We start from the raw sequence: 26081 nt of genomic DNA, 5'->3' as shown, positions 1-26081 counted from the left end.
AAAAAAAAAAAAAAAAAATTAAAAGAGAGAGAGAGAGAGAGAGAGAGAGAGAGAGAAATAGAAATAGAAAAAGAAAAAAAAAATCCCCAGTAAAAGTTTAAGGCGAGAAGTGGCAGAGGCAGTGGCGCGAGGAGGCGCGGAGGAGAGCCGGCAAGCGGGGGACTGGGCTGGCAAGACCTCCCGAAGGCTGCGATTTCATTATTAATATCACTATATTTTTGGAGGGAGAGGCACCTTTCTCATCCTCTCTTCCTCTCCGCCCACCCCTGTTCCCTCCCCCTCATCTACCTGTCAAAGTCACTGATCTTTTGCATTTCGGAAGAGGACGTCAACGGGAAGGAATTCCCCCTCTCGGCGAGGGCTCCGAGAGGGGGCGACGCGCAGGAGGCACCCCCTCAGGGGCCCGCGACGAAGGTAATTAAGCACTTCCCCGAGCCAGTGACCGTGTCCTGGAACTCCGGCTCCGTGACCACCTTCCCGTCCGTCCTGCAGTCCTCAGGGCTCTATTCTCTCAGCAGCATGGTAACAGTGCCCTCCAGCCAGTGGCCCAGTGACACCTTCACCTGCACCGTGGCCCATCCGGCCAGTAACACCAACGTTGTCAAGAAAGGTGAGGATGGGCCATTGGGAGTGTGTCTGCTGGAAGACAGGCCAGGTCGGTTGGCCCACTGCACCCCAGGGCACAGGGGAGGCACCGCTGTCTCCCCCACCTGAAGGCCTCCCAATTCGGGGAGGAGGTCCTCTGGGTGTTGCTGCCTGGCCCACTGAGAGCACAGGCGGCTTACCCCCACTGCAGTCCCTGATCTGGGAACCCCCCAAGACCTGGTTGTCACCTACACCCACCCCAACCTGTGCCCACCCCAGGCTTCCAGTAACCCCCAGTCTGCTCTCTCCACAGTGATCCAAGACTGCAACTGTGTGACCCCACAGCCTCCATGCCGAGGTGAGTCAGCAGGGCCTTGCTCTCCACCCCAAGCAGATGGCCCACACACACCACAGGCTGGTGGGGGTTCTTTTTTTTCCTTTTGCCAATTGTCTTTGCTTTGGGAAAAAAACTTGCCCTCTTGCCGGCCCTGTGGAGCTGGTGGCCACACTGAGAGCTTTTGAAGTCCCCTTCTTTTAATCTCCGTTATTGGTGCGAGATTAAAGCATTACTATCCCATGATGTGCAGCTGGGGAGAAGGGAGAATTGAAAGAGGACCAGACTTGGTGTAGGAATGCTGTTTGGAATGTTTTCTCAGATTCGTTACTGGCATTACTTTAATCGGTTGATGGATTCAGCTAGGGACATCGAATGCCTGTCCTCTATGGATCTGTGGATATCTATATATAATACAAATAATTCCGAATATTATTGGGCCCAAAATAACCAATTAAGTGATTCATACCCGGGACAAGTTAGATAAAAAAAGAAACTGCGCCCTCTGCTGTTTATTCTAGTAACCTCACCCGGGGACCTCCACCCCCCACCTCCCACCCTATCCACTTAGGAGGTTGTCATCTTGCAGGGCTTGCCGGAAAATTCCTAGCGGGGATTTTAAAGCAACTTTATTTGGAAAAGTCGGAGGTTGCGTTCCCATCATCGCATCAGGTATAGATTTCCAGAGAGTAGAGGCTTTTGTTACCTAACTCCTCTTCCATTCTTCTCTGTACTTGGAATGGTAATGGAGCCACTGGTTATGATAACAGTTTGTCAGTCTTTGGAATGGAAAATTCTGAGTAAGATTCAGAATTCCACTAAACATATGGTGTATCTGGCAGTAGATTTGCTCTAGAAATAAGGCCCTGTTTTATGACTGAAAATACTAAAAGTTGTCTTACAGAAACGGGGGGGGGGATTAACCAGAAAGATCCTCCAACAAAATCATTTATTCAAATTTACTTAATGGTTCAGCTCCTTAGAAAAAGTTTCCCAGAAATTCTCTTTTTCAGAGAAGGGGCAAGGTTTTTGTGGTTTGTCTAGCCCTTGAGAGCATCTCTAACCTGTGGGGAATTAGCCACCTCAGATTTCATGAAGTATTTTGTGTCGCTTTGAGTGTCTTACCCACCCACCTCCCTTTCTCTCTGGCAAAGGGAAGGCAGCTCAATAGCTGTCCAAGATTCTTTTGGAAGATAAGCAACTTTCAGTTTTTCATTAAGACAAAATTTGGATATTTGCATGTGGATCGGGATACAAAGAAAAAAATACATCAAGTGTTTTGCACTTCATGTTGTTCCGGCTTGCATATGTAAAGGATATATTTTCTTTTCTCTTCTGGATGCCATGAAATGACATCTATTTCACATGAGGGCATGAGGGCATTTAGAATTCCATATAGAGCTATTAATGTGGTTACACTTCCTATTGTGAAATTTAAGACTGTCTTAAAATTTTATGACAACAGTTTATTGTATTTGCACACAAAGCTTTTTTTTTTTTTTTCTATTGAGATATTTGTTTTGTCAGCTTTCACGGGGCATGTGTGTTGAAGTGATTCAGGTTAGCTTTTTCAGGACAATGCTAATGTATTTTGCAGTTTCCTTTTGTTGTATTTGCAATTGGTGCAAGTACTTGTCTGCTTCCATTACTCTTCTGAAAAAAATTAGGTAATATGTCAAAAAAATTAAATGATTACATATTTAGTTGATATGTTTTCTAAGTGTTGTAAAGATTTGGAGAGTTTTAGAGTTACAAGAGCATCAAGTCACTTGGAAAGAAAATTTCATGTAACTTAGAAAGTCAGTTATTATGTTAACCAAAAAAGTGCGCACACATGCACGTGTCATATTATAGGTCAGTAAGAGATGTAGCATACTTTAAAATAGAATTTTATCTTCACAATCCAGAGAGTTTTGTTTCAAAACTTCAGGTGGGTGTAGATTTTCTTAAATGTGTGTTTGAAACCTTGGATGTCTGAACTTCCCTATGCAAGAAGGAAAGATTTGTTGTTCTATGGTAATGAAATACCAGATTTCTTCTAGGCTTAACTGATTCTGAAATAATTTTATGTATTATCCCATCCCTAAACATCCTGCCAAGTATATGTTATCTGATTTCTCTAATCATTCCTCTCTCAGTGAAAACCGAGGTCTTTCAAATACTAAGGTGTGCTTTTAGTTTTATTAAGAATCTCATGATAGGCAGTTGCTCATAATTCCCAATGAAGGATGAGTAAAACGTGCCAGTGATGTTTCAGTACATGTTAAATTCCTTATATTTTGAGAGACAGTTAACAAAAGGGTAGAAGCAAATGTTTCAACGTTAAAGATGACTAAAAAATCCTTTCTTCACAACAATAAATAAATGCAAAGAGCATTCAGTATATCTTAAATATCTCGTCTAGTCAATCTCATTACAACAGTGTTGGAATCTGCTAATCTTGGTAGGTTATAGAAGTGGGTATATCTTTATCTCTTTATGCTTTAAACTCAATGAAATGTGATTGTAGTCAGTGTTCTTTTTGTTCCTTCCCATTCAGAAACATGCATATTTATAAAATTCTTAATGTTTATGAGGAATGAGTCAATAGTTATCTATTTCAGGTGCCCCTGAAGAGCTGAGTATTTATGGAATAAATAGCCTACTACTACCACCCCCACCTCCTAGTGAGATTATATGATAAAATGAATGAGCTAGAGTTAACAGATTTACTGTCAATATTTTCCTCTCAGTTGATGAATTTGGCAATTTTTTTTTAGAATGTAATTGTCTATAATTTTGACCATTACTACTCCTATGTACTATTTTGGGAGGCTTCTTTTCTGATGAGAGAAAGGGCCTGTGAAATACCCTCTCCAAAGTTATTCCCAGGTGGAAGGGAATTAGCTCCAGAATCCTGGAAACAGGTGTCCTGTGGATGCAAAGCTATGTTATAGCCCCTTTTAGTCCAGATCAATAACATCTATCAACTTGAGGACATGACATAATTTTATATTTTCACATTGGCTCTGCAAATTTATATACCAGTGAGAGTCTGTGGAGTTCTCATAGCATATTAATGGGTATTTTTATCAAAGAGGACTTCTCAGCACTTTAGTGCACAGGTAGAGATGATGGCATTATTTGAAAACAGTGAGTTCCCAGAGCAAAGAACAGGAGCTGGGGCTGCCCAGAGCTCTTCTGAAGCTGCCCACATTTAGGTGATACGGACACCTGAGACGAATTCAAAGCCTCCATTACTTGGCAATTAGTTCAGTTAAGGGCCAAGAAGGGGTTGGTTTTATATATTAAATCCCCAAATATGTCATCGACTGTCCTTCTCATCATCCGTTTGCCTAGCTATTTGCTGTGATGACCTAGCTTTTAAGAAGCTGTTGATGATTTTAACCTGGTTGAAAGCATAGCCAGATGGGAACCGGCACCATTAGGCAATAGAGGTTAGGGGGTAAATAATATTCTATTTTCGTATCATTTTATTTTCTTCAAAATCTCCATAATTATACTTCAGTAGCAAATTCCCAATTTTGACAGAGGCCTCTTTTCCACTGTGTGTCATGGAAATTCATTGATTTAATTTCTTCTTAATTTTAAATTAAGAGGATTTTCTTTGAAGTGTATCTGGCACTGAAAAAAGTAAGGAGACCCAATGTGAAGAATACATTCTGGAATACATGCTACAAATACAAAAATTAGAATGAAATTAAGCAATTATGTTAAAGAACAGCTTAGTGACCCTGTGCTCCTGATCTGTAATATGCCGTGGTCAATATCTTTTTCTGTGTCAATGGGAGCTCATTACATGTAAATTGTGCAGACTAACTGAGCCATGCCATATTAGTGCTTGCCAAAGCTTGACATTTTTAATACATTAATAATATGTCTGTAATGTAATGGAAAACTATTAATCACAACTGGTTATGTGCCAGAAATTTAAGCTATAATTGGCTGCTTCTTGTCAAGAATGTCTGTCGCACAGTCCTGCAACTGCCTAATATTCAAATGTCTTGCACTCCTCTGCATTTTTCCTTGTCAGTTCTCTAAATTCGATCAATGGTGTAGTCCATAATTCTGTGTAATGACCATCATTATAATTCTGCTGTCCTTTAATGAGAATTCGTTATATTGGGATTGCTGTTGTGTCAAGAAATAGTAACAGGTTCACATACATTTCCTTAGTGTCCAAATTTTTCATGTACATCCATCTGGCCATCCTTCCTTTTGTGGTTGTGTAAGGCAAAGTGTGGATAAAGACAGAGGTCAAAGAATAAACGGATTAGGGGATAACATTTACTGGTTAAAAAAAAGTGAAGGTTAATCTCAGGGAGCATTCAAATATAGACTTAAGGTCACATTTTAAAAACAATATTAAAAACGAATTCATAATTTTCACTCAGTTCAAACTCAGACCAGTCCGTTCCCGGTCTTCAAGATTATATTGTTCTTGATAAAGAAGTTGCTATGTATTTGAACCTAAGAATTGAAGTTAATAATTTCTAGTCTAGTAGATTTTACACTTCTTCTGTTATAACGCCCAGCTCTCCCACACCCCATGAAAGTGTTTGCTTTTGGTATAATGCAGTAGTAAACACAGTTGAAAGATGCATCTAGAAAATGTGCATTTGTATTATTTTAACACCTTTCACATTATTAATTGTCAAATTGATGGATGTTTCTGAAAATTACCACTGAGTCTGAAAAAGCAGAAGGTTGTGGTAGCCACAACACATGCTTCTCTGTGATTTCTTTGCTTTTAGCTTAAGATATCAAAATGTGCCCAACACATCTATATGTTATAAGGAGGAGGCAGATTCAAATCTGCAGTTTATACATGTTTAGACAAACTGCTAATTATTGCTTCATAGGAACTCAAATATTCAACACTTTTCCTAATAGAAAATATCACAAATTGCAGCTGTATGATAACATTTTATGAATTGAATATAATGAAAATTGCACTTGCATCCATAAAGCAATTATTATAAATTACTTTGCTATGGAAACACTATTCAACCATCCGTTGGCATTTCATAGTCTCTGTGGCTGAGTTCATTTTAAGATGGTGCATTATTTAAATATATTGAATTCCTTTTATAAGTTTGTTTGAAGATAGCAAACTTCCCAATTTAAACCGCCTAACGTGAATTAAAGGGTCTATAATGGTATTTTCTAAACTATAGGCTTTTTTGTCCTTTTTCAGTTGTTTACAAAACAGTTACTGGGACTCTGACAATATGAACCAACTAATTGTGCAGATATCTCTTTTTTTACACCTGGATTCCAAATATTATTGTTTGGTTAGACTTGGACAGTGATTTCTAAAGAGAAAAGTTGCCAGTTCACCTCACCAATGACTAACACCCATACTTGTGGAGGCTGCATTATCAGTTAACCCAAAGTACTGTTAAACAGTAATTTTTATTTTCTCTTAGAATTAGTGCCATATTATTCTGCTTCATGGCCTGTTAACTCACCCTCAGCTATTTTTATGTGTGCATTTTAAATTGTGCGTTTTACTACAGAGCTTTTAGTTTTAAAGCAGCGTATAATATTCGCCTTTGGGACAAATTCTCTTCTTCTGTTACAGAAAGTAAGTGCAAATGCAGATGTAACGGCTATAAAAAGACGTAAGAAAATAGAAGATTCTTGCGAAAAGAAAATTTGCTCCTTTGGTTTTATTTTTGAGTTTTTTTTTTTTTTTTTCAGAGAGCCAAGTTATCTTTATCACTAAATGCAACTAAACAAAAGAGGCTAAATTCTTCCAATATAATGAGCAAATCCAAGGGGACAGCCTTGTGCCAACAATGCCGGTTTTCACTCCAGCTAACAAAAGCTAAGAAATGTACAAGGAATTTAGAGATTTTTAGGGTCTCTTTGCCAATAGACAAAAGGCATACAAGTAGTTGTCACTTTCGTGTCATTGTTATAAAAGCATTCATTTCCCCCATTGTTCTCCTGGAAGATTTTCCAGCACTGCAATCCATGAGAAATGTTTAAATCTAGCTGCTTGCTCTCAGTTTTGTCAAGATGGAAATATAATTTTGGAAGCGTGCACCTGAAACATGCACATCTGTCTTTGTTATGGAAGAGTTAAACCCTTCATATCAAAATTCTCCCCAACGTGAATGATTTCTGTGGTTTGCTCATTCTAGCAAAGCAGCGGAGTAAAGGTTATCCATATTATACCAATTTGCTTTATATTGCATCAAACCTCCCAAATGTCAACATATCATACAGTGTGTAATGCATTGATTCTGGGGCAATAACTCTTACTCTTATTGTTTCTTAAAGGGTGTTGGTGCCAGAAGGAAAGAATGATTGATGAGAAACAGACACCCGGCTATAGACACTCATCCCTTTGCTTCAGATACTGATATACTCATGCGTCTGATTGTCCCTCGGGAGCCGGCAGCACACTGAGGATCACCCAGGGTTAGCGGATGTACAACAGGAGAGCCATCACTTTGCTAAATCATTCTTTGCCACTGGACATCTTTTACAAAAACCAAACCCGACCAGAGTCTAATAGATATGTTCTAGGACAACGAAAAAGCTGCAAGTTGTTGTCAACGCCTAACACACAAGTATGTTAGGCTTCCACCAAAGTCCTCAATATACCTGAACACGCACAATATTGACCCTTCACTTTTAGATTTGGAATCTACATTGAGGTTTCATCCTCTTTTTTTTTTTTTAATATACAGACCTACCTACATATAGACATATATGTATATGTAAAATAGACATAGCTCACAGATAACCAAACCCTGCTTTATTACCGCGAAGATTGCCAAGAATTTAGAGATGTATTTGTCAAGATTCCTGTCAATTCATGCCCTTTGGGTTACAGTGTCCTCAGTGATGCAGCCCTACCCTTTGGTATGGGGACATTATGACGTGTGTAAGACTCAGATTTACACAGAAGAAGGGAAAGTTTGGGATTACATGGCCTGTCAGCCGGAATCCACGGACATGACCAAATATCTCAAAGTAAAACTGGATCCTCCGGACATTACCTGTGGAGACCCTCCTGAGACGTTCTGTGCAATGGTGAGGCAACTCTTTTGAATATAATATTTCATATTAAGTGGGAACGTGTCCTATATGTGGTGAGGGTAAAGACTCGACTCATGTAACGAGCTGAATCTGTGCGTGACAGATCTGTGCTAACAGGCTTGCTTCCTTCTCAATGGAGGCTGGCTTGCAGGACCTGGAATTACAAGTCACAGTGTGATTGATGCACTGGAACATACCTTCTGCCTTCCTGCAAACCAAAGCTTCCACTGAGACAGGTGTACTGTACATAAATTATAAAGGAAAAAGTTCAGCTGAAGGTTTAATTTCACAATTGGAGTCTGAGAATATGATTAGGTCCTACGCATCATGGGGAAGGATAAAATCCATTGGTAAGCCAACTTTAGAAGCACAAAGGTTTCTTCACATGCCTGTAAAAGACCAGCCCTGAATTTCATAGTTCAAGGCTAGATTCGAGTTCATGGTTGTCCTCCTTTGGACACTGCTGTGATGCGGAATTCCTTGGTTAGGAGATCAGTGAGAAGAGAAGCAAAGGAGAGAGGAGCTAATGCCTCCAGAAAAGTCTCATTTGTCAACTCATGCAGGCCTTTATTTTCAAGGGTCACGGTTTTCGATGGATATTTTAAATATGACTGTTGGAATGTTGAAAACATATTTGCTGGAAAGTAATGACCTGGGCATACAAATTCAGATACCACCCTTTGATAAGCAGAATTACAGAATTCATTGTTTGGTGATATACATAAGTCTTTTCCTGGTGGACAGTTAAATTCTAGATGAAAAGATAACATTGGAGTGATGCATTGAATTTTCACTTAGGACATGGCTAAAAGTTTACCTATAAGGTATTAGTAAATTGTTTCGTGATTAACGTGATGTAGATCAGAGTGCTTAAGAATTCAGACCGTATGTTCATTTGGTTTATGTCGTGTTTTTTTTTTTGTTGTTGTTGTTATAGGTGGTCTTTATTTTATACTGGAATTGTGATCCCATTTCTCCCCACATAACAGATACAATCATATGGCAGATTTTAATAGTATTCTTACCTGACTTTATTATCTTGAACCTGGCCTGGCATTTTCAGGATAGTGAAACTATTAATCAAACTAGCATCTGTTCACAGTCCCCAGTGAGTTAAATTAGCATAAGATCATCTTAGACCTAGCACTGTGGAAAAGGTTTTGTAACAGGAAACAATTTCGAGCAATAAAGAGTGTTTTTACCTAAAAGCTAACGGCTTGCCATTTTTCAGAAGTGCCTTTGGGGACTAGTTTGAATTATAGTCTAAACCTGATTTTGCGGAGAGTGAGAAAAAGAGCTTGGCTATTAGGTGTCACTATGACTAAAGTGCCCTGAAAGACTAAATATTTCAAAGACAGGACCCGCCTTTCTGGGAAACACGTATGTACTTTGCAAAAAAGAAAAAAAAAAAAGCTACATTTTAGAAACCAGAAACTTCCAGAAAAGGAGTTTATTCCAACACATTAGCATAACTATAATAAATCTGTAAAAGAGCAGGGACATTTGTTGGCTTTATAGAAGGTGTTTGATAATTTCTCATAAAAGGTCAAATTCAAGATCACATTGCAAATCTGGGGTGCAATTGCTATGCAGGTGATAGTTCGTGTTGTCTTCCACTCCTCACAGCAGAGAATGCGTGCTGGGCCAGCTCTTCATAGTATGAAGAACACTCTAGCTCTATCTATTGGCTTGCATGACACTTGTAGCAATACGCCTCTTCTGGAATTGTTTAATAATTTACAGATCTAAGTAAAATAGCAGATCTCCTTCTTCCGAGTGCCGTTTCCACTCACATCAGCCCTGAATGGTGTGTTCAGCCTATGCCTTAAACGCGCAGCTTTCCCGATCTCAGCCCCTGGCAAGAGAATGCCTGCTGAGCCCTGCTCCTGTCCTCATGAGGAAGGGTTTACTTGGTGTCTTCAGCGTGCCTCTCTTTCCCATCGTGAGTGGGAAAGGGCACATTACAGAACTTCTCATGCCCACCTTTCCTGGGCACATGGTCTAAAGTCTTTAAACAAGTCAGTTCCCTCCCAGTTCACTTAGCTATGTGATGTTAGAGGCCAAAAGAGAAAAAAGAACTAAAATGATATCCCTCAGCTTTCTCAAGTGCAGGAACATGAGTACTTTATACGTTTACTTTAAAATCCACAAGACAGTCTTTTAAAAGGCTACGTCTTAGTCTGATGCAGATATTTGGAGGCCTTGGTGGATTTAAGCTTGTCAATGGGCAGAATTGTTTTCCCAGGGAGGGTGTAAGATCTGTGGGATGTTACCTATCAGTGCTTAATTTGGACTCCTTAATATGCATATGATTGGCATAGCAGATTTAATAACCTATCCTTTAAACGCAGACTTTGGGACTATTTGTATGCATATTATATGCCCAGTCAACGATAATGGCCTAATACAGGAACACTTCTTCTTTGTAGTTTTGGATTTTCCATAAAACTCTTCCGTGTAAGGGTTCCTGACACAAGGCTGTAAAGCTGTCTCGGGATGCTGTCATATCAGACCTGTTAGGTGCTCCTCAGCCCAAGGTCTAATGGGAATCCATAAAGTCATTTGTGTTATGACTTTCACATTCTTTCCTCCTTGACACACGCATCCATACCTGCTCTCTCGGAGTCGTTATGGCCCATTACATCAGGGTAGCTGCCACATAAGCACAATCACCACTTAGCCCTTATATGCAAATGTTTGCTGCAAAGTGGTTCCAGAAATCACCTAGTCCGTTAGTAACACCCTTGTTAGCTATGAGTATAACAGTTCTAGCACCGAGGGGACATCCGGTGAGAGAAAGACCCTGAAGTTCCTGTAGCTGGTTTGTTTTGTACAAAGTTGAAGTTCATTGTCAATGCATGAGGGGCCCCTGTTGCTGCCTTCTGCCCTCGCTCCATCCTCACGTGGCAGCGACCGTCCAGGGAGACGGCATGTAGTTTATTGTGAAATTTTAGGGAAAAAGGGCCATATGATTCCATTTGACAATAGACCTCTGCTTACTAACGGAGGGCCTATTCAATAATTCGTTAATGTCTAGTTATTTTAAATTGTCTATTAATACTACCAGCATTTATGAATGTTAATTTCATGAGGGCACTCTGACATTTCTGTTTATGAGACTAGAATAGGGGAAACAAATACACACACACACACACACACACACAAATTGTGTATAAGACCATATGCTTTCTTTTTAATTTAATATATTCCTTTTAAGTTGTTGATGACCCAAGAAGTATCTCTGTTAAGGAGGAAGACTCTGAGAGGTAGAAGAGGTTTAGCCATGTTTTTTGTTTTTGTTTTTTGGGCTGGGATAATATGTTAGTAGAGATCATGTCCTTCTCCCAGCCACATAAAAGCTTCATGTAGCATAGCTTTGTCAGAAAACACAGATCATCTAGTGACTACAATTTGTTTCAATTTGCATAAAGAGCAAATAGGATGATCTGAACCGGCGTGTAAAGCCGAAGTGACAACACAAAGCTATGACTTGTTCTTTGTGTTTAGACAAACTTCGCTGTCATATCTCCACGCAACACCCCAGTGGCTTAAAAATGGCAAAATTATCTGCAATTATCTCCAGCCTGCAGCTAATTTTCTGGATAAGTTAAACAGAAGCTTTGAAAAGAAGCCTGCAGACGGAAGAAGTCATGTGCGTTTGTACAATTGATGGTGCGGAAGTGCTGATGGCTGTGGAAATGTGAGCCCTCGAGAGCTGCGGTGGATTTCAGAGCCAATCAAAACTAAATTAGGAAACAAAGATTATTAAAAAGTCTTCTGTGCATGTAATTTTGGCATAATATTATGAGGTGGACATTAAGTGTTTCCCTTGGAGACCCCCAGCATCATTAATGCAGTGCGCCTTTAATTACAAGTAGACTCATATTACTAAAAAAATGGAGAAAATAAAGTACTCAGAGGTGTAGTTAGCAATACCCTCATTATGTTTACTGAAATAATTAAAAGAAAGGGTGTAATTTTTCTAAATAAAATGTCAGAATTTGAAATGAAAATGGATTTTCTTTAGGAAATTTACTAATGGGTGCTCGTGCTCTTGATAGGCATTTATTCAAGTACCATAACAGGTCTATTAACGATCATTCCATATTGTGCTATTTCTAGATAGACTTCTATTAAGGAAAAAAAAGAGACTTTAATTATTGCAAGCATTGTGGATAGAACATATTTCATTTTGTTCAAAAGGAATTTAGGGAAGTAGTAGAAAGCCTTTGTGTTTTATGATATTAAAGGAACCCAGTGGGATGAGTGAGGGGTAATGCATAGTCACAGGGCTATCTATAACTTCAATTTCAAATTTGACATCAGCGCAGGTTGCCATCTGGTGGCTATCAGGTGGCCTTTGAGAAATTAATTTGATAAACTCAGTTACATTTTCAGTGACAAGGCATTAATATCAATTTTCCAAAAACTGGAAATGACATTGACTTATATAATAATCAAATAATCTTAAAATATACTCTTTTCACATGGAACATAACTCAATAAATGAATGAAGTTTTAATAACAGTGACTTCTTTCATTTAAACTGATTTATCCCTTAATTATCCCAGAATGGAATTTTTAAAAAAACCTTCAGTTCCTTCATTATTAACACTTCATTGTTATTTAGTTTATATTTAGACTTATTTCTTACAAAAGTTTAATTCACGTTTGCAATGAATTAAGTTTCATGGAGATCAGTCTTTTTGATATATCCCTGTACCAAGTATTTCCTTATTGAGGAGCCTACAAGAGCTCCTTATTATCTGTTGCATCAAGTCTAAAGTACTCTACCTGGTTTTTAAATCTGGTTATATTCAACTTTATTTCCCATTACTTCCCGTTGGGACCCTAGGGCATATCCACAGGACTTACGGGTAGTGATATGATTGACAGAAGACTACTGCATTTGGGTTAAAGCTCATTGGCATAGCATGCACCGTATATGGGGTAGGGGGCTTGGGAGGAAGCTGGGGAAGATTACTGTGGATCTAGCAAAACTTAAAACCACATCATGTCACTAAATGTTCTCAGACAGTGTTCTCTATGTACACAAGTGCCTCAGTTTCTGATGGGCTGATGCTTCACGAATATTATTCCAGGCTACTGAATGCAGTGAAGTGAACAGAGCATATAGCACATGCAAAACCAAGAGGTGGTGGTGAGAATCAAAGTCAAATAACCTGTGTCCCCTGCCTCCAAAGGAAGTAAAGAAGAGTCCTAAGCAAAATGAATATGAAGTAGTGTGTACTCAGAGGATGGGGGAGCAGAGAAGCAAAGCCAGCACTCAGAATTTAAAAGTGAAACATTATTTTGCTGCATATCAAAGGGCCACTTGGAGAATACTATCTGGTAGTCAAATGCCTAATGCTAAACAGCATCTAAAAAAGATAGAAAAGGCTGGGTGGGGCAGATTCAAGCACAGTGTTTAAATGACAGCCTAGTGGCCTGGTTAATGGTAGATTGACCTTACATCTGGCAGGATGGAAGAGGAGCAAAAAAATCATAGAACCTGATGGGTTAGACCTATATATGTGTGTATATATATGTTATATACATAATGTATGTATGTATGTATTTTTAACTTAGTTGATGGTAGAGTATGCTGAGTAAGATAAGCATGGCTCATGTACCTGGAGCTCCTGTATTACACAAAGATTAGGGGAAGCATTTAACTGAATCTACAAATGCAAGATTTTTCAAGGTGAAACATGAGAAAATAGTAAGTGCCTTGTAGTGGATCACTTTGAATTACTTCCTCTGTCCCCCAAGGAGTAATCTTGTTTGCTCTCAATCTAGAGGAATATTGCTTGAAAAGTGTGAGAAGCAATTTCCTAAAAATACCTTGGCCCTTCCAGATTGTTTTAGGGTCTCTCAAGCATATTCTCCAGACTTTGTGTGGGGGCTTTGCTCTTCTAGATTTGGGACTGTACATGGGATGGGTCTTAGGCTGGAATCTTGATCCTCTGACTTTGAGGACTAGTGTCATCACACAGGAAGTTCCTCATCTCGTGTGTTCTCTGAGAGGACAGGCAGAGGACATTCCTCTTGCTTGGAATAATTTGTGCTACTCTCCACTTACCTCAATTCCATCCATCCTTCAAGGTCTATATGAAGTTGGCTTCTCTTTACACACTTTCTGCTAATTTCAGCTCATACCATTTTCTTGACTGTATATCTATATTAGCCCTGCCTATGTACTGCACTGTATGTGATCGGTTAGCACTTATTACATCTTATTGATTAATACACCCACATGCACATTCATGTGTTTATTGTATCCTGCCTCTTTATCTGGATCACTACTCTTTTTTTTCTTTTTAAAGATTTTTATTTACTTATTTTGAGAGAGAGAGAGAAAGCAGGGGGTGGAGCAGAGGGGGAGGAAGAAGAAGAGGGAAAGAATCCCAAGCAGACTCCATGCTGAGCAGGGAGCCCACCACTGGGCTGGATCTCACAACCCTGAGATCATGACCTGAGCCAAAACCAGGAGTCGGATGCTCAATGGACTGAACCACCCAGGCGCCCCTGGATCACTACTCTTTAAATGAGATGATATGTAGGAGAGAGCCTACTCTGCTTTGTGATGCCCAGGAGGGACTCAACAGAGACTATGCATTATATTGCTTTTCTACCTCATAGCATTTACTATATTCCTAGGCAACAAATAAGTAATAGCATGTCTTTAATTTATTAGTTGATCAATTGCTTGACTATAGTATTTGATTTTCTAGAATGTTTTCTATTTCTTGAGAACTTTTTATCATGAATCTGTTTTTTTCCTCTACAAATTAAGAGACAACTAGAAAAATTTAGCTATGCACTTGGGCAACTTAGAATGATGTTCTCAAGAGAGATGGGAGAGACAAAATCTACTCAGCGTTCCAACACTGAAAGTGTGTATGAGGGATTTTCAAATTCCATTTCTAATTGAATCTTTTAAATGTATTTTTCCAAATAGAAAATTTGGAAAAAATAGAAGAGCTTAGCACACAACATTGAAATCATTTTGCCATATTTCTTACAAGTCTCTCTCTCTCACTATATATATTTTGTTTTACAGAATTGGAATCATACCACATACATTTTTTCATTTTTTTTTTCATTTACTACTACAGTTTTAGCATTAACTTTTATCATTATGTATTCTTAGAACATGTGATTTTGATAGCTATAAATATCTTATTAGGTGGATATACAACATTTTATCTAATTATCTTCTCACCTTGATAGCTTGATGTTCTTTGCGTTTTTTTTCCCTATTGGTTATATGCAGTGATGAACATATGTCACTATAGGCTTTTTTACTGAACATATCCTTCTTCTTCCATGTTTGAAACCTCTCATATTAAATGCACATGTTTTTAGATTGTCGAGCTCATGATATCATATTTAGCTGATGCTGAAGAGTAGGGCTGTATTCTCGTGTTCTCAAGGATGGAATCGTTACTGAATGAAATAGCATTCTATATGTCAGTCATGGGGACTGAAATCAGCACGTGTGACTTAGGCGGGCACCTCTCTCTGGGCCTTGCTTTTGTGTGGACTTGGAGAGCTTCTAGAGATAACAGGAAGACGGCTTCTGCCACATAGTAGAGAGCAAAGTCGGGATCTCTTCAGGAGCAACAAGCTAAAGATGAGCAAATTACACCTTGTAAACTGTACTTGTGGCTTTAAAACTTGCTTGAAATTGATCCACAGTGAGAAATACATTTTGTATTACAGCTCATTAAACGCGCTATCCACATACACAACCAAAACAAAAGCTTCACCAAAAAGTACTTACCCTTCCTATGTGTTCTGCCCTCTGATACTTTTTTCTTCCTTTCTATTTCTTTTTCATCTTTAATAAGTAATTGAAAATTATAGATAAATTATGATCCACAGATTATAAGCAGGATTGTTTATAAGTACGGTTGTTTTTGAAACTTTGAATAAATGAGAAAATACCTTGCTCATCATTGTAGAACTTCCTTTTTTAATTCAACATTCTATGTTTGAGGTATACTGCTGTGTTGTATTCTACTGTATGGATATTTCTTTAACCAAACTTCTGTTTCTAGACATTAGGTTGTTTGGTTTTTATGCTTTAAGGCTCTTGACTGGAGTCAAATTGTCCTCCAGAAAGTTGATTAGTATACTCTGTTTTTGTTTTTTTTTTAAGATTTATTTATTTATTTGATGGAGAGAGAGACAGCCAGTGAGAGAGGGAACACAAGGAGGGGGAGTGGGAGAGGGAGAAGCAGGTTCCCACCAGAGGAGCCTGATGTGGGGCTCGATCCCAGAACGCCAGGATCACGCCCTGAGCCGAAGGCAGACGCTTAACGACTGAGCCACCCAGGCGCCCCAGTATACTCTGTTTTTAACCATTTTACAAAAATGTGGTTGACATGAGATTCTCATCAGTACTCGAAATTATATTCTAAATTTTCTTCTAACATAGGGCCTTAGCAGATAAGTGAAAATAGGTACTTTGCCAAAAAAAAATAATGATAAAATTATCCTTACTGCCACTGCCTTTCCTCCTAAGATAATAACGTCTCACATTTTGCATTGATAAATGGAGATACTGGAAGGTGAAATGACATTTAATTTTTCAAAGATGTATTTTTTGCTAATTGACTATGTAGGTGTTTGATAGGTTTCTTGGCCATTTAAATTTTCTTATTCCTAATTGTAGTAGTTTTTGCACTTTTTGCATTTTTTTCTAATTTTTCTGTTGAAAATTTTACATAGAAATATGTAAATTTGGGCCTTTTAAACAGATACCATTTTTTTTTGGTCAGCTGATTAAGTTAAAAATGTGAGTATCTTTTCTTCCAGAAGAACATGTCTTGTTTCAGAGACTTTCGTACACCCTTCATTTTGTGGAAATTTTATGTATTTTTGAATGGGATTTTGGTGGTGGAGAGCCATCATCTCAGGGCTGAGAAAAATTCATCTAAGTGCCCCCTCATATCTTTTGGTCCTCATGTAAGAACTTGGAAAAGTTGTCATTTATCCTAAGTAAAACACCCCTTTTCACTGACAATCAGTCCTTTGGAAACAGTTACATGCTGAAACATATTAATTGTATAAAGTGGCTGGTGTGAAATCTGCTTTGGTCTTAATTCACCAGACCAATGGGCAGACTAGTTTTTCATGTGCCATTTTTAGATTCAGAATTTCTTTTCCTACAAAAGAGGAAAGTGATGAAAGTTGTTTCACACGCATAATATTGGAAAAGAACTTACTGAGATTGGCAGGTTGTAAGTTTCTTCTCATCTTTCTGGGAATAGATAGATTCACATAGTATCAGTTCCATGAAAATTAAAGATGTGAGCTAAGGAAGAAGCCAGAATTGGTTTTCCTTCTTTGACCTACTTTGAAACTGACTTCTAAAATATTAAATGAAGAATTGAGCTGGATATTGCTTCAGTACAAAGAAATAGCCCTTTTCGTTCCAGAGGGTTGGTGTTCATGGAGCAGTCTAGCGGCTCACATTATAATCAGGTCATGTCTGAACAATGATTTTTCACCATTCCGTGTAACTTTTTGTTTCTTTCCTGTTGCTCTCTTTCCTTCTTGGAAATGACAAAATGAAGAAATCAAATACACTTCCGAGCAACTCTCTGTCAAGGGAGAGGAGAATTCACCGTACGTGGTCAACACAAGTTGCAGAAGAGGATGTGTGCAGGATAGAGAAAGTGGGCTGGTGGGCAATCTGAGGTTGGCTGTGATGCCTGGACCACTCCATGAGGATTTTGATTTCAAAGTTTAGAAGACTAAACTTGTACAGGGTGTTAGGGAGCATTCTCATCAATGTGTCTACTTTCTGACTCAGAATCGCATTCTATTTAGCTATCACTGGAGTCACTGCTTTAAGAGTGCCTAGCACAGTGTGAAGCCTATAGTAGTACTTAATACATGCTTGTTGAGCTGAACTTGTGCTATATTTTTACAAATAATGTTTGTAGTTGATATTTTTCAAGAACTTACATGTGCCATGCATCATACTAAACACTTAGCCTTAGTTCGTTCATGTCTGCAATCCTATCATTATCCTTATTTAACAGGTGGAGTAGTTGAGGCATGAGGTTAAATAATTTTTCCAGCTGAGTAATGGGAACAAAATATAAACCCAGGCAGTTCGACATGCATGTCCTACTCTTACACCATACCATAAATTCCTCCCTAATTTTATTTGTAGTATGTGGGATAAAACCATCACAAAAACGTTTTTAAAAATCACATTTATGATTTGGACTATGAGCACAATACTATGATTTTGTTATTTAAAAAGACTTTTATCTGAAATAACCTCAGAAAATTGGATTCTGTAAACAGAGTGTGTGGAATGTTGGAAATACACATTATGTGATGAGTGTCTTCATTCAGGGATAAGAGAACCAATCAACAGTGTTTGTTTCCATTCCTGCTTTCTTTTCCATTAACGTGTTCATATAAATGGAAATAAGCTGTTAGAAATCATACAGAGCGGAGTACATATTGTGTTCACCATCTAAAACCAGAATAATAAGTCAGCAACTGTTGGCTAGTTAACAAAATCATATTCTTGTGGGGGAGGTGTTGAGAAAAGTAGTTAGTGTGATGCTTTTGATTTTTTTTTTAACAGTATCAATAACAACTGTTATATAGCCAACTGCCTCCATGCTGTCTCCACTCAGTTGTCTAGTAGGCATTTTAAACTTAACACATTTATTATAGAACTCTTGATTTCTTCTCCCCAAATGGATTTTGCCTGTAGTCTTTCCCATATCTATAAACAGCAGCTTATATTTATCTAGTTGCTCAAGAGGAAAAATCTAGGAATCCTCTTTAACTCCTTTATGTCCCTCACAACACATATCAACAAGTCCTGTTAGCTAAACCTTCAAAAATCTATCCCAAATCAGATTGCTTTTCACCTCTTCTCCTGCTAACAACCAGGTCCCAGCCAGCTTTATACTGAGGCTAGGCCACTGCAGTATTTCCTAACTGATCTCCCTGATTCCAAACCCTTGCCCTGTTACCAAATTCACATATATTTTATAATATTATAATATAGCACTTAATGTAAATATATTATAGAAATATACACATATAAATATATTATAATATACAAATATATAATGTAAATATTATGTAATTAGATAATATAATTATATAATATACACATGGATAGAATTTTAAACATCAGAATCAATCAGGTCCTGTCCTTGTTCAGTTTCCTCCCCAGTTGTTGTATCCCATTGAGAATTAAATCTAAAGCCTTACTACTGCTTGAAAGGTCCTATGTAATCTGGTCCTTGAAAACCTCGTTGATGTCCACTCTGATTACTCCCTACCTTTCTCAGTCCAGTCTGCCTGCAACTTCTTCGTGTTCCACATAAAACTTAGTTTATTCTTGCCTTGTTGTTTGGACCCGCATTCTCAAAATCTTCCTATAGCTCCTTCCCACCTTTTATTCAAGTCTCTGCTTAAAAAACCCTTCGTAAGGAAGCCTCTCTGACCACCTTATTTAAATAGCGTCTCTTTCGCCCTCTATCCATTCCTTGAGCCTGCGTAATATTTTCGTCATTGAATTTATTATAAGGGGTGCTATTCAAACTATTTAACAACTGGGACAGCATCAACACAAAACAATCAGAAAAGACATCAATGGGTATGCCTCCCTGGGTACCATCTGACCGAACATCAGTTCCAACAACTAGACATTTATTATGTCATATATGCTCATATATTTATTTATGTCTCTTTTCTCCTCCACAATATAAAATCCAGAGGACAGGAAATTTGTCTAATGTCTGTCCATCATAGGGCTCAACAAGTATTTGTGGAACGAATCAATGAGCTGCTAAAACAGAGATATGTTAATTTGATGACAGCATTCATAGCAAAGATTTTTGCTCTAGTACATCATGGTCTTTAAAGTATTTAGGCTACATTGGAGGTCCTTAATCTTGAAGGTATCATAAACATTTTCTTTTTTTTTAGTTTTTTAAATTAAAAGTATATAAACAGGGGCGCCTGGGTAGTGCAGTCGTTAAGCGTCTGCCTTCAGCTCAGGACGTGATCCCGGTGTTATGGGATCGAGCCCCACATCAGGCTCCTCCGCTGGGAGCCTGCCTTCTTCCTCTCCCACTCCCCCTGCTTGTGTTCCCTCTCTGGCTGGCTGTCTCTCTGTCAAATAAATAAATAAATAAAATCTTTTTAAAAAAAGTATATAACGATATAACAAATATATGTATACCCACCACTTAAAATTAACAGTGATGGAGTCACATTGTTTTCATTAGGATTTTAAAACATAAACAGACATTACTGATTGAGTCAAAACCGTCTTGTTTCCATCCCCTGGTCCGTTCCTTGCCTCCCTTTTCCAGAGGGAACCGGTATCATAAATGTGGTATATTTCCCTGTAGTCCATGTTTTTATATTTTTTATATGAAGCTTATATGTTCATAAACAACTTAGAGTTTTGACTTTGGGTTTTTTGATGTTACCATCCTGAAAAAACTATTCTGTAACTTTTTCATTCAATGTTATTTTCATAAATTATCTGTTTGATATTTCCTTCATATTGAAGTGCTATCTCTCTATCTATTCCATTGGATAAATATATTCTTCAATTGTGGGAATTTAGCAAGTTTTATTCGTTTTTAGTTTTTTGTAATTACAAGCCACTCTACAAGAAACCTTCATAACTAGATCTTAGTGCATGTGAGCAAGAGTTGTTTTGTCTTGTTTTGTTTATCTCAAGGTGTGCACCCAGAAGCCAATCTGTGGGCTATAGAGTATGGGAATTTTCATCAAATGTAGTGGCACCACTTTGCATTCCTACCAACAGGTTATAAGGGTTCTTCTAAGTCTTGTTTTGTGTTGTTTACTGATGTGCTTCCTCTTGTTGTATAATGAAAAATATTTAAGAAATCGTGTTTCTTTTTTTTTCTTTAAGATTTATTTATTTGAGAGAAAGCACGAGCAGGGGGGTGGGAGGGTGGAGAGTGGGGGGAAGGACAGAGGGAAAGGGAGAGAGAGAATCTCAAGCAGACTCCACACCCAGGGCGGAGCCTGACTCAGGGCTCAATTTCATGACCCTGAGATCATGACCTGACTGAAACCGAGTCGGTCGCTCAACCAACTGAACCACCCAGGCACCCCTGGAAATTGTGTTTCTTTTATTGCCTTAGTTGTCAGGACACTCATAGTTGGATTTTATGATTTATCATAGCAACCATAATTAAACCAGGATTTTTGATAAAACTATATATACCGTGGCTCTTAAACTCTCATCTTTGTTTTAATTATTTAATAGTAAATCACTTGGAAGTTGTATGAACATCACAAATGAATATTCATAATGGCAAATCAACAGGAGGAAGCATGAAATTTGCAGGACTAAATATTGAGTTAAACTATAAACAAACTTCCTTGACTAGATCTTTTTAACAGAGGACAACACATTTGAAGAGTAGTATTTTGCATCTGGCCACCTGAATTGAAAGACATACTTTGACCTGTACAATTTATACAAAAATCACAGCTTAAAAATTATTTTTAATATTTATATGTATGTAATCTTTTTTCCCAAATCACTGTTTTCATTACTGGAGTATAACAATAGCTGATAATGCTTTTAAACTGGAGTCTCATTGCTTACTTTGCAAGATGATATATAAATATTGCTTCATCCATCACCAGAATGACTTGTCTCCTAGATGAAAACCTGGGGGTGATGTGTAACTGTAATAAATTTGGACAGCAAGGGAAGGGTTCCATTTCCAATTAAAACCACAGCCAGGAAGTTTCCATTTATACTGACAATATAGGTATGCTATCGGTACATATTTTATACATTTGCTTGTTTGTTCGGGGAAAATTGGCATTGTTTTAGGAGTAGTAACAGTAAAGGAGTAGCTTTACATTTCTTTATGCTCTCCCAAGCAAGAGTCAATTGCCCCTTCCAGACAGGAAGTTTCTAGGCTCCCTGGTTCTTAGACATTTAGAACCAGGTATTCAGAAGATGAGTTGTCTAACTTGGGAAAGTGCATGCCTTTAAGGTTATTTTATTGGATTCAAACAGTCTCCATTCAAGTTCCAATTTATTCAAGTTATTTCACTTTTTTGTTTTGAGGGACAGTAAGGTGATGATGTACTGAGCACAATGCCTGGCACATAGGAGATGCCTAATGAATATTAATCATCTTTATCATTGTGATGATCATTTCTGTTGCTCAAAAGTTAAAGGCATTCTGATTCTCATTTTCTGCTTTGAAGGGAACTTCTAAATGCTTTCACTTTAGTTCCCCTTTCTGTGAACCGTCTGGCCTTTCCTGATGTTACTAATGGCATCTAATAACTAAATGCTTGTGAGGTTCTGGCTCCAAGCCAGGTATTTAAAATCAAAATAATTTCACAACTGTGGTTATAAAAGAAATGATATGTATTCTAAATAACACAGTATTAAAATAATCATTCATGGATGCAATGGCATTTGCATTGAGATTATAATGGATCGATGTTTTAACAAATGCACTAGACATGTCTAGCGACAACATAATGACTCTGTCTAAAAACAGAAAGAAAATGTTAACAAAATAAGTAAGTATGGGAAAATAAATTAAATAAAAGCTCATTTTATTTTATTTTATTATTTTTTTTAGAGAGAGAGAGTGTGTGCGTGAGCAGGGGGGAGGGACAGAGGGAGAGGAAGAGAAAGAATCTTAAGCAAGTTCCACACCCAGGGCAGAGCCTGACATGGGACTCAATCACATGACCCTGAGATCATGACCTGAGCTGAAACCAAAAGTCGGATGCCCAACTGACTGAACCATCCAGGTGCCCCTAAAAGCTCATTTTATTAATCGGCTATTGGAATGGGCACAATGCGTTGACTTTCATGTATGCTTTGAAATAAAAGAGAGAAATTCAGTACGGGAAATGGAAATGCTGGATCCCAGATCAATTTTCTTGGTTGCTGTATTATCCACATTGTCCTCTTCCTCAAAAACATCCAGCGGATTTCCACCCCCACCACAGTCTTGATCAACAAAATGAAACATTGTTTATTGCAGCATTATTTATAGTAGCTAAGATATGGAAGCAACCTAAATAACACTGGGTAGATAAAGAAAATGTGAGATATATAACGGAACATTATTAAGCCATAAAAAAGAATGAAATCTTGTGATTTGTGACAACATGGATGGACCTTGGGGACCTTATACTAATAAAATAAGTCAAACAGAAAAAGACAAATGCCATTTGATCTTACATGCAGAATCTAAAAGAGACAGAAAGAAAAAAAATGTCTGTAGATACAGAGAACAGATTGGTGGTTGTCAGAGGCTGGGAATGAGGGGAGGGTGAAGGGGGGTTAAAGGGTATAGACTTCTGGTTATAAATAAATAAGTAATGAGGATATAATGTACAGCATGGCAACTATAATTAATAATACTGTATTGCATATATGAAAGTTCCTAAGAGAGTAGATCTTAAAAGTTCTCACCACAAGAAAAAAAATTTTGTAATTATATATGGTGGCAGATGTTAATTGACTTATTGTGGTGATCCTTTTGCAGTATGTCTAAATACCGATTTATTATGTTGTACACCTGAAATTAATATAATATTGTATGCCAATTATACCTCTATTAAAAAATAACATTGTTAAGTGAAACCTAGATCCATAATTCTTTCTTGCTCCTAATATTTTAGTGCACATGGTATTTGGATACAGTGTATTCAGTTAGGGCAACCAACAAGTTGTATTATAAGGCTACAGACTGTGAATTAGGAAGAGATCCTGTTTCCAAGAAATGCATCCTTGCACCATGGTTTAGAAAGGAGAAAATAGGTCAGATCTCAGCCCCCATCTACTACTTGGCATGGCTTCTTTGTGATGGGCACAACCTGCCCAACTGTGTTTGCTAGTTTTGTGTAATATGCAGATTTCACAGTTATAATTTAATCTTGTTCTGGACTCACACTGCATTTTGGAATGAGTACCACACATTGGGGGAAAAGTTGTTGCAAGCCATAGAGAAACTTTATTTCATGGTATTGGAAGTTATATGTTAGTAATTTAACCAATTTATCAAATACTTATTGAGCACCTGGTATGTGCATGGTACTGAGCTAGGGTTGTAAAGATGAGCAAGACAGACACATTTCCCCACCTTGGGGAGTTCATGATCAAAGAGAGGGAGAAACAAATGAAACAAGTATACCAATAATTACTACTGTGATGAACATTTCAAAGAAGAAATTGAGGTCCCTATGAGAGTATGTAATCATAATGCTGGTGGTGAGAGGACAGTAAAAATGATTCTTTTTGAAGAAAGTCTGGGTGTTGTCAAGTGCTAGATTTGCTCAATGATGTTCTAAGTCTAGCATATATATTCTAAGAGCTAGTAAACACAGAACTTTATTATTGAAACTCCTACGGTAAAGTAACTTTGTCATCACAAGACTAGAAATTTAACCCCAACCTCATTTCTTCATATTTTTAATACAATTTAAAAGCAAGACTTTTTTTAGACTTGCAACTGCTATGTCGTAGTAGGTAGTTATCTTTAACAATACATTTAGCACTTCATTTTGTAATTATTGGTTACTTGACTGCCTGCCTCACTGGATTGGAAACTCCTTGGAGAACAGGGACAGAGACTTGTTCTTTTTTATATCCCCAGCAATTAGTTTAGTGCCTAATACATAGTGGCACTATGTATTAGGCACTAATCCTTCTGATAGTCTGCTTTCCTAAATCTCTGCTCTGTCCATTTTTATTTTTTATTTTTTTACTGTCCCTCAATAATCTTTTCTGCCCTTCCTATCATTTACGATATCAAAATAATCTCATGCAGAATCTGGCAGGAGATGACCCTTGGGGATATTTTGTGGGAGTATTTAGTATTTTAAATAGTGATGTTCCCTCCAGTTCATTCAATACTGCCAGAGCCCTGTTGTGGGCAAAATGGGAGCTAATGAGGACAAGCTAGCCTCTGCCTTCAAGAAGCTTTTTAAAGTAAAGAGTTATTTACAAAGAAGAAGAAAATAAATGCTATGCAAGAGCTACATATAAGGAGCTGTGGGAACACAGAGGGATGCAATTCATTGCAACGCAGAGGGCTCAGTGGTAGCTTCATAGAGGAGACGGCCTTTGAGCTGGGCTTTGAAGGAGGAGTCAACTGCTCTGAGAAGGAAGAAGAAAGAGAAGGGCATTACAGCTTAAGAAGATAAGCAAAGCCTTGTCTTTAGCTTTCCTTTTAAATAATTTCCTTTTGTGGATCTCTCTCAACAGTAATAAATGTTATGACTGTGTCACCCATGAATAAATCTAAATCCCGCTCAGCTGTCCTTATGTTTCCCACTACATAATACTGTAACATCATTTCTTACACTTGGCATATTCTCCCACTCTCTAAGATATCAATCATTAACCACAATTATGTAGGTGAAGGCACTTTATAAAATGCAAAGTGCTATACAAAATAGGGGAAAGTGCTACAGAAGGCACTATAACTCTTGGTACGTATTTGCAAGCTCAGTGATCACAAATCATAGGAACTTAACAGATGATGCAGAGATTCACTTCAATAAATATTTATTGAAGCCTAACCAAGTAATTTTGGATAAGTCACCTGTTTAAACTTTCAGAGTCCCAGGTTTTTTTGCATGGTTTTTGTGAAGGTTGACTGAAATAATTAACCTGGAAAGCTGTAAAACATGGTATAAAAAAAGTCACTCTTAATACATACCAGACCCTTGATTTGACTCAGGCCTTTGCCTACCAAAATCTTTGCCAGAGAGATGAGACTTACATAATTGAGATATATAATAATACATAACAATAGATGATTACATATCAAAGTCATGGGTACTGTCATTAAGTATCATGGGTTTGTGTCCTTGTTCAGATGTGGGAATAATCAGAAAGATCACAGTAAACATAGAATTCAAATACAAGTGACTTAACCTAGCTTATGTCCGTAAGCTCTGATATACAGAGGGTCTTCCATAATCCTAGCCCAAATCTCAGCATTCTTTCTTCTCCCAAAATACTCATTTAAGTCTATATGACATTTTCATGGGCACACTGGACTATTGGTTTTACCATTGTTTTCCA

General features: G+C 37.9%; 1 protein-coding gene across 2 annotated transcripts in view; it reads left to right on the top strand.

Moving 5' to 3' along the window:
* Positions 1-33: 33 nt before the first annotated feature.
* The window catches only part of NTNG1 (netrin G1), a 308501-nt gene continuing 282453 nt past the window's right edge, over positions 34-26081 (top strand). For both annotated transcript variants that reach the window (XM_040626969.1, XM_040626970.1), the window contains exons 1-2: positions 34-414; positions 7208-7966. In XM_040626969.1, coding sequence (XP_040482903.1) covers positions 7721-7966 — 246 coding nt within the window. In that variant the 5' untranslated portion in view covers positions 34-414; positions 7208-7720. The remainder of the gene's footprint in view (positions 415-7207; positions 7967-26081) is intronic.

Source organism: Ursus maritimus, unplaced genomic scaffold (genome assembly GCF_017311325.1).
Source record: "Ursus maritimus isolate PB19 unplaced genomic scaffold, ASM1731132v1 scaffold_12, whole genome shotgun sequence".
NCBI lineage: Eukaryota > Metazoa > Chordata > Mammalia > Carnivora > Ursidae > Ursus > Ursus maritimus.
This window is presented reverse-complemented; position numbering and strand designations above follow the sequence as displayed.